At 39.1% G+C, this 10,013-nt stretch overlaps 1 protein-coding gene across 1 annotated transcript; it reads left to right on the forward strand.

Annotated features, from left to right (window-relative positions):
• Positions 1-5,850: 5,850 nt before the first annotated feature.
• LOC129339847 (vomeronasal type-2 receptor 26-like) lies at positions 5,851-6,768 on the forward strand. The gene has a single exon (XM_054994422.1). It carries the CDS (start codon positions 5,851-5,853, stop codon positions 6,766-6,768), a length of 918 nt encoding a protein of 305 aa, XP_054850397.1.
• Positions 6,769-10,013: the final 3,245 nt, after the last annotated feature.

Below are 10,013 nucleotides of genomic sequence, written 5' to 3' on the forward strand. Positions count from 1 at the left end.
ATATACACATTATTTGATGACAACTGTTCTGCGTTCTTTTTTCTTGCTATAATTGGAGCATGAGAAGAAAAACCCACTGTATACTGTCAATCTTCTTCAAATTAAATATAACTATTATCAGGCTGGGTTTCTGAAATAATATATATATAATATATATATATATAATATATAAATATATATATAATATATATATAATAATATATAAATGCAGCATTGTTTTATGTCAGAATTAAGATTCCAGTATGTTGCTTCTTTTTTCCCCTTTCAACTAGGTCCATACTTTTCTACAAAGTATTGCATTTAACAACTCAGCTGGAGAAAGATTGTCTTTTAATGATAAAAGGGAAACGGGAGGTAGATTTGATATAATGAACCTGATCACATTCCCAAACCATTCCATCCAAAGGATGAAAATTGGAAGGGTAAACCCCAAGGCTCCTGAAGGACAAGAATTCATCATCAATGAGAAAATGATTGTATGGCAAACCATTTTTAACCAGGTATACCTTTCAGATTCCTTATAGATGAATGTATTCTTCAGATGTCTTTCTAACCCTAACCTTGAAATATATATTTAAATGGCTAAATATCTTTACATTTGAAACCAAAGGCATATTTTGCAGTTATTTGGAATATAGAGAAATATCTTTTATCTGTACTGTACTGGTTTCTGCCCCCCAACCCCCCAGCAAGATTCTCTCACTGTCACACATCAGTGATGGAATACTGGTACAGCATGACTTTTTTTTACCCTACCATGGTCTCTATTAGTGAAGGTGTGAAATAGGAGAGGTATCACCACATGGTGAGGTGGGGCTGCTGCCAAGACCCATGGTTTCCAGTGGGGCCCACCACTGCTGACTCCCTACACAGCTCCTCTGATTCCTGTACTAATTCCTGCACCTTCCACTGCCTGCGGGTGAGTACTTTGTTACCTCTGCTACCCAGTGTGTATGTTGTCTAGGACTGCTGGAAAAGGGCATGTGGGTGGTACACAAAGCATGAGCATTCCTGGTGGCCTTGACAGTGGCACTCCTAGCTGCCCCCACCACTCGGTATCATTGAGGAAAGGGTGTGCAAGCAGTATGTCAACTATGACTCCAGGTGGTGGGACAGCTTGCAAGCGAGCAAGGGAAGAAAGCTCATGCAGGTGAGGCACATACGTGGCTGAGCAAGAAGCAAGAAGTCTAGTAGTAGGCATAGGATGACCCTAAGTATTCCCCGAAGCCTGGAACAATCCCTGCTGTGGAATTCTCCTTTGCTTTGGCTGCTACCACCTGTGGATATTTGCCCCCTTGCAGGGGACCCCCTCTGTTTCTTTTGCAACTGCATAAAGTCACAGTTGCATTTCCTCATAGGGCTCAGTCTGGAGTCTGAGCTCTATGAGGAAAGGTTGAGGGCCTTGGGAATGTTTAGTTTGGAGAAGAGGAGATTGAAGGGGGACATGATTGCTCTCCTTAAACATTTGAAAGGCTGTAATTTGAAGGTTGGCAAGGAGCTGTTCCAGTTGGCAGCAGAGGATAAGACCCAAAGCAACAGGCTTAAATTGCATGCAGAAAGGTACTGGCTGGATATTAGGAAAAACTTTTTCACGGCCAGAGTAGTTGAAAGGTGGAATCAGCTAGGGAGGCGATGAGCAGTTTTCTGTCAGTTTTCAAGAAGAGGCTGGATGAATATTTGTTAGGGATGCTTTAGGCTCATCCTGCATTGGGCAGGGGGTTGGACTAGAAGGTCTGTATGGCCCTTTCCAACTCTGTGATTCTGTGATTCTGTTATATCATCTGAGATGTGAGGCAGAAACCTAGGCAATATGCCTTAGCTGAAAAAATTACTATACACTATAACTCTGGAATAACTACCGTACATACAAGGATGCAGGCTGAGTAAATAAAAGAACATGGGAAAAGTTACTAATTCTGTGAGGCTTAAAGATTTGGGACATCTGCTCCTTCCATCTTGGGTTGTACACCCAGATGGGCGTGGACATGAAACATATCCTAATAATTCTGTATTTCCATCCATGGTCAGACACATGAAGGATCTCATACACAAACAAATGTTCACGCTCAGGAACACTAAAGGACAGCTCATTTTCAGGTCTCCCCCTAGCCAATCTGCGCCCAGGTTTCTGGAGTCCAAAACTCACAAAAAACCCTGTGTCCAATTGACAAATCAAAAGGATGTTGTGTTTCCCTGTTTGAAAAATGTATTCATCCAGGCCAAATTGGAGTTTTCACAAGCTGAGTGGCTCCATTGGACTAGTCAGTCTTGTTAACCTCCTTAAGCTCTGTCTGCCCATCTGCCTCTCTAATATATGACAAACACCTTCTTTAAATGTTTTTAGATTTCAATGGGAGTCAGGGAGCAAGCTCTTCTTTGGGAGGAAACACTGGGCTAAGTAATCTATTTGGTGTCATTAGCTCACAAGTAGTAATAAAATGATAAAAATATGTGCTATAATTGAGGAAGGATAAACTTTTTAAATTAAGAGTTTTATATAATTAAAAACAAGCCTTAAAATAGTACAGTTACACACATACTAATAAAACAACCAAAACAAAAACAACGAATCCACATACAAAAACATACATACACAATCTAAACTAAGGTTTCTGATTTTCTCCAAGACAAATTTTCGTATCATGTCAAATCTATACTTCCTCTAGGTAATGATGATTAAAAGCTCTCTTTTTTCTAATATCAAAATCTTTTCATCGATAAACCCACAAATAATTAAATTATTGTTATTTATTTCATATAAAATTTGGTTTTATCCTCATTTGGTGCATAGATTCCCAAAAACAGCATTTTAGTTCCATGGAAATCAACCTTCACTCCAACATACATTCTGTATTCATCAGTTAATACTAAATTCCATGCTATACATTTGTAATCAGTATTGAGATCTAATTTAAAAAATTTAAAAAAGTAAAAATTTAACAGAAATACAAAAAAAAATGATTGAACCATTAAGTTCCTGATTCTCTGTCCAAATCTTGTTATTGCTCTGATGTCTGGTCTGTTGAACTTTCTGGTGGTATCTCTGGCCTTTTGGACTGAATTCAGCTTTAAACTTTGTTTTCTAAATGTGAAAATCACACTTTCTGGGGCATCCCTCCTGAAGGGAATCTTTTTCTGTCTCAGCTTTTCTTCCAGAAAAGCATAATCTTTCCTATAACACAAAATTCGAGTAGAAATTTCTTTCAAAATTAAAATATTTGTTTCGTAAATTTTTAATTTACTATTAAAATGTTGTTGTAGAACTTTCTCCCTCATATTTCTTCTCATAAAATGTACCAATCTGTCTACTGGGAGGTTTTTAATCTTCACAGTCCTGGAGTTAATTCTATACATTTTATCAATTTCTGAATATAGAGCCTCCTTGTCGCAGTCCAAAAATGTAGCTAAAGCTGAAATCACCTTCTCCCTAATATCTTCATCTTTGTTCTCTGGGATTGATCTGAACTTCAAACAAAACACCTTTTCTCTCATTTCCAGTAATGCTAGCACATCTAACTGTGTTTTCATCATTAAATCCACAGCATCCATTTTATTCTATGATAGAATGTAATAACAATGATGACGATGACAACAACATTAGATTTATATATCACCCTTCAGAATTATTTAACACCCACTCAGAGCAGTTTACTAAGTATGTCATTATTATCCCCACAACAACAAACACCCTGTGAGTTGGGTTGGGCTGAGAGAGCTCCAAGAAGCTGTGACTGATCCAAGGTCACCCAGCTGGCTTCAAGTGAAGGAATGGGGAATCAAACCTGGTTGTCCAGATTAGAGTCCGACACTCTTAAGAACTACACCAAACTCGGTTCTCCAGAGTCCCTTGCTCTTAACCAATACACCAAACTGGTTCAGATAAACACCCAAATTTTCCCACTGAAGTACAAGTTCTTTCTACAGATGGCAAATTCCTCAATGAAACCCTCTTCAGTATCAAGTCAAATACAACAAGTCTTTCCGTCGCAAATTCTTCCTTCTTCCAAATGAATAATTAACCATTTTTACCAAATTTATAAATCCACAACTCCTTGTAGTAATCTTCCAAGAAGCCAGAAAAAAGGCTTCTCTTCAAAAGGATCTTTGCATCTGACAAAAAGAGCTATGATTCCCGAAAACTTATGCTACAATAAAGTTGGTTATTTTTAAAGGTGCTACTGGACTCTTTACTATTTTGCAACTACAGACTAACATGGCTAACTCCTCTGGATCAACAAAGGGATAGTATCTTTATTTGGAGAAAACCTCTTTTGGTCCTACAGGTAATTATTCTCATAAATTTTAAAGAAATTGAGTTGGAGGAGTTTAATGTCCTAATTAAAACATTTTTCACAGCTCTGAGCACAGCTGGACTCCCAGATTCCAGACTGCTTGCTACAGGAGAAAACAGCAAGAGCCTTTGACCCTCTGCATACTCCCTAATTGGGGAAGGATATTCTGATTATAGCCAGCACAATGGTCAATTTTGTTCACTTGTTTCTTCATAACTCATCAAGTGCATAATAATGCTTCATGTCTCCCACCCTAAAATCCATTCATTTTTGATAGGTGGTGCCTCTCTCTGTGTGTAATGATCCCTGCAACCCTGGCTATCATAAGAAAAAGAAGGAAAGAGAAAAATTTTGCTGCTACAGTTGTGTTTCTTGCCCAGCAGGGAAGATTGCAAGCCAGAAGGGTAGGTGACGCCATTCAGGGTTAATCAGATGATTTGATTATTAAATTTTGATGCAAAGAAGCATCAATAGGGTTATGTTCACCCATCTCTCTCAGTGAAATGAATCCATCAGAACAGGCCAAAGTATTTTTAGATCAAAAGCTTTTTCAGGAATTGGTTAGAAAATCATCTTAGTTCCATGTACGTAGCCGTGTTGGTTTGCAGTCAAAGATCAAGATGCTAGTCCAATGGCATTTAAAAGACCAACTAGATTTTGCAGGTATGATATTTTGAGAGTCAGAGCTTCCTTTCCCTGGTGAATGGAGCTTTGAATATGAAAAACTGATACCTGGGAAACCTAATTGGTCTTTACAGAGGAAAAGGATCTTACTAATCCATCATGATCAAGAAGGTTTGGATGCACAAAGCAAACACACTCTTGAGCAATTTGCTCAGACAGGGGTATGTGCCATTGCCCAGTCATTGATCAAACCCTCTGGAATACACTGTCCAAATCAGCATCATCCAGGGCTTCCTCAAAATCAGGAACAAATTCAATAATGGCAGAAATGTTTAAAATCTGCATAGTGTGGCAGAGTGGTCACAATTTCAAACCAATTATCTATTCTCTGATACCACTTGTCACAAGTTTTCTCCTTCATAGCTAAATGTTATGAGCAAAAAAATAAAAAGAGGTGAGGTGAGGTGGGGTGGGGTGGGGTGGGGTGGGGTTATGGACTTGATGATAATGGTGGATACCTGAAGGAATTTTAATTCCTGTGTTACCTCTGTGTAAGAGAGACAAGAGGAGAGAAGGAATGATGGTAAAGTGTCTCTCTTGATCACCATCATACTGGGAGAGAAATGTCAGGTTGAGATGCTCAGCTTCGGTGCAAGCATTAGAAACCAATGTCACACTTAAACAACATGAAGACCAAAGAGCTAAAATAAATATAAAATAATAGCAAAAGCAATAACAGCAACAACAATCATGGTAATGGCTTGAGCAAGATATTATACTGAATTTCTGGACTACCACTACAACAGGCAACAGCAGTAGAAATTATACATAAATAAGGTTTCCTACATGCTATCAAATAAAGTATGATCACAAAGCACTTATCATATATCATCTCATTTCAACTGCCACTGTAATATCCATCTGTTTCCCAGACATGGATGATTGTATCAAATGCCAAAGTGATCAATATCCAACCAAGGACCAAGATGGATGCATTCCCAAGGCAATAAGCTTTCTGTCTTTTGAAGAACCTTTAGGAATTAGCTTGGCTTCCATGGCTGTTTCTTTAGCTCTGATTACAACTATAGTGTTAGGAACTTTCATGAAACACAAAGATACGCCCATCGTCAAAGCCAACAACCAAGACATCACCTACATCCTTCTTATCGCTCTCCTGCTCTGCTTTCTCTCTTCTTTGCTGTTCCTTGGACAACCAGGGAAGGTGACCTGCTTCCTCCGACAATCTGCATTCAGCATCATCTTCTCTGTGGCTGTTTCTTGTGTGCTGGCAAAAACTCTCACTGTGGTTGTAGCTTTCATGGCCATCAGACCAGGGTCCAGCATGAGGAAGTGGGTGGGGAAAAGACTGTCCAACTCGATTGTCTTTTCCTGCTCCTTTGTTCAAGCAGGCATTTGTGTGGTGTGGCTAGCAACCTCACCCCCATTCCCAGATGTTGACACATTGTCATTGACTGAAGAGATCATATTAGAATGTAACAAGGGGTCTGTCCTCATGTTCTATATTGTCCTAGGTTACATGGGACTTCTATCCATCATTAGCTTGACTGTAGCTTTCCTAGCTAGGAAGTTGCCTGACACTTTTAATGAAGCCAAGTTCATCACCTTCAGCATGCTTATCTTTTGCAGTGTTTGGGTATCTTTTCTTCCAACTTACCTCAGCACCAAGGGGAAATCCATGGTAGCTGTGGAGAACTTTTCTATCTTGGTGTCCAGTGCTGGTTTACTCAGCTGTATCTTTTTCCCAAAATGCTATATTATTGTATTGAGACCTGAGTTGAACAGGAGAGAAGTACTAATAAGCAGAAAAAATAGGATCAGCTGTGATTTCTAAAATCCATCTTTGTTCATTTTGTAAGAGACACTTTTATGCTTCAAGACCTGCATTAGTAATTAAACCTGGAGCAGCAGGCTGAGAACAACATCTGTTGGGCAATGTTAACTTAAGTACATCTTGAACCTATCTCTTGACTGTGACACAGGTATTTGTGGAAACTAATGTGTTGAATATGAAGAATTTCAAGTTACTTATATACTAACAGGCAAGTGGCCTGTTAGTCTATCCAGTGGCCTCCAGTCTATCAAGTGGCCTCCAGTCTATCTGGAGACTAGAGCCATGAATTGACAACACAGATCTTTCTATAAATACGAAAATGTCCTAGGGTCACAAAAAACCCCGTGAAATTATAAATGGGGGGGGGGGGTTAAATAAAAATATGAAAGCATCTTCTGTAACTTTAACCAGATGCTCATACTGGCTGTTACTAAGCAACTGTAACAGTTTAGCCAATATTCCAGAACTGGATGAGAAATTCAATCCAACTTAGCCATGGAGATCTTCTCTATTTTGGCCTCTGATGCAACATTACAGGGCTGTATCTTTTTCCCCAAATGCAACATTATTATCTTGAGACCTGAGCTGAACACGAGAGAAAAATTAAGAAGGATAAGAAATTAACAGCAGCTGTGATTCCGATTATTCCTCTTTGTTTAGTTTTGTTTTTTAATACGAGATACTGGGCCAATACCAGTAGTTAATTCTGCTCATATTCTAAGCAAACACAAAAAAGCAAGAGATCCAAAGATCTAGTCATCAACAGCAGTTAGAATGTAAGTAATGATCCTATATTGTATCCTGTGTGTTCCACAAACTGCTTTTCTTTAAGATCTTTCATTTCTGTATCTTGGAAAGAAAGTCAACACATTTACCACCAATTGCCAACCACTAAATGTTAAAGGGAAAAGGACCCTATATGACACCCCCCGCCCCAATTTGCTGCAATGCCATAACAGATCTCTACAGAGAATGACTTCACTACTGAGCCCAAACATGACGTGGTCAAGGAAAATCATTTTTTACAACAAAATATCACCTATGCTGAAAGAAATGCAATAAACAGCCCCAGAAACTTACAAAGAAGGAGCAGTTGACATCACAGACTAATCAGACTATGTTTACCAGGCCAAAAGACAACTCTCCAATATGAATTTCCAGAAATAACTATTCTCACACTCCATATGGGAATACGAACAACAACAAAACAAGATTATAAAGGCATAAGTCAAAGAATGACAAGGACTTGCAAGGGGTATCTCATTTTCTTCTCCATCAGCATGCCTCCTTTCCCCTTCCCTGGCACCATAATCTCTCTCCCTTTTCCTGCTTTTTTCCTTTCCTTTCTACTCACTGTTACTCAATGGGGAGGTCTCCATGCGAGCTGGTAGAATTAGTGTGCAAGGAGACACTGCAAGTGGAGAGTAACTGCAAAATCTCCACCTATGTATATGAGGATCCCTATTTCTAGAGAACTGTTCCAATGACCAGACAGATGTTTCATTCAAAGGGGTGGTATTGGAAATAATAAGCATCAAGAACACATAAAACGTACACAACACACACACAGAGCTAACTGGAAAGCAGTGGATAGAGTTTTTAGTGATTTGGTAATAGTTACCATATAGAAGAGAGTGTCTGGGAGAGAGAGTGATGAGCAACCAATGAGTCAGTGCAGAAGAATTCAAATGGAGGTCTGAGGGTGAATGCTGGAACCGAGAGCATGCACACAGCTGTGGTGGAGGTGTAGTTCAATTATACCATGGAACATAATCAGGGGCAAGATTGCATCTTCTGCCCCAAAACGATGGAGAGATTGTTTCTCAATGGTTCTCCTTGCAAGATGGAGTATAAGGCAACTCCATCTCTTCATGTGATAGTGTGAGATGCTTTTAGTACAAAATAGTCTCCCAGAAATTGTCATACGTTCTCACAATCTGAGATAAATCAACCAGAACTGGGTTTGGTTTTAATTCTTGCCAAACCTACATCTTCCATCACGAAACATTCATATGATAATTAGTTACTTCCACTCAATCAGTTCTATCTTATATATGTCCAATTATTTTTAGCTCACATATGGCTCATTTGCCCCAGACTACCCTTCCTTTTATCGCATGAGCCCAAATGAATCCCATCAGAATACTGGGATCATTCATTTACTTCTCCATTTCCAGTGGAAGTGGGTTGGGCTTTTTGCTGTGGATGATGACAGCGGAGAACATTTCTTGAAGGTCCTGGAGCCGCTGCTTTCCCAAAATGGAATCTGTTTGTCTTTGACTCAGAAAATTCCGAACAAACACAACTGGAATGATCTGGATTACATCACTGATTTATTTTAAACTTCATATTTACCTTTTAGAGACAGCAAAGCCAACACATTTATCTTCAATGGAGAATCTATGGCACTTATAGCATTCTTGGTTATATCCCTATACAATCCCGGTTATAACGAAAATGTATCACTGAGAAAAGTATGGATTATGACATCCGAGATTGATTTAGCACTAACTGGCCTTCAGAGAGCCTGGGACTTCCAGTTCTTCCATAGGGCCATTGCTTTCACAATTCCCTCAAATGAGATTCATGGCTTCTAGAACTTTCTTCAAGACATAAAACCTTACAAAGAACAAGGAAACGGCTTTCTCAAGGAATTCTGGGAGCAAGCATTCGACTATTTCCATACAAATCCCCAGGACCCAATGAAGGATAGAGAAACCTGTACTGGGGAGGAGAGGTTGGACAGTCTTCCTGGGCCACTGTTTGAAATGCATATGAATGGTCAGAGCTACAACATCTAGAATGCGGTCTATGCCATAGCACATGCTATTCATGTCCTGTATGCATCCAGATGCAGGCAATGGATGCAGGCAATGGATGGTGGTCAAAGAATAGAATTTCGAGGTCTGCAGCCATGGCAGGTATTGTCTACCTAAGGAAATGTCTCTGTTGCCATGAATATGCTTATATAGTCAGCAGTCATAAAGATATAACATTATTTGAGGATAACATTACTGCATACTTAATTGTTGTGATAATGGGAGCATGAGAAATAAGGTGTACTATATAATGCCAATCTTTTTCAAATGAAAAATTACTATTAACAGGCTGGGTCTACCTGCAATGACATGAAAATGTAGCATTGCTATATATCAGCATTAAAATTCTAGTGTATTACGTCTTTTTCCCTTTTGCAAATAGGTTTATCCTTTTCTAAAAGGCATTATATTTAACAACTCAGCAGG

Source organism: Eublepharis macularius, chromosome 12, assembly GCF_028583425.1.
Source record: "Eublepharis macularius isolate TG4126 chromosome 12, MPM_Emac_v1.0, whole genome shotgun sequence".
Taxonomy (NCBI): Eukaryota; Metazoa; Chordata; class Lepidosauria; order Squamata; family Eublepharidae; genus Eublepharis; species Eublepharis macularius.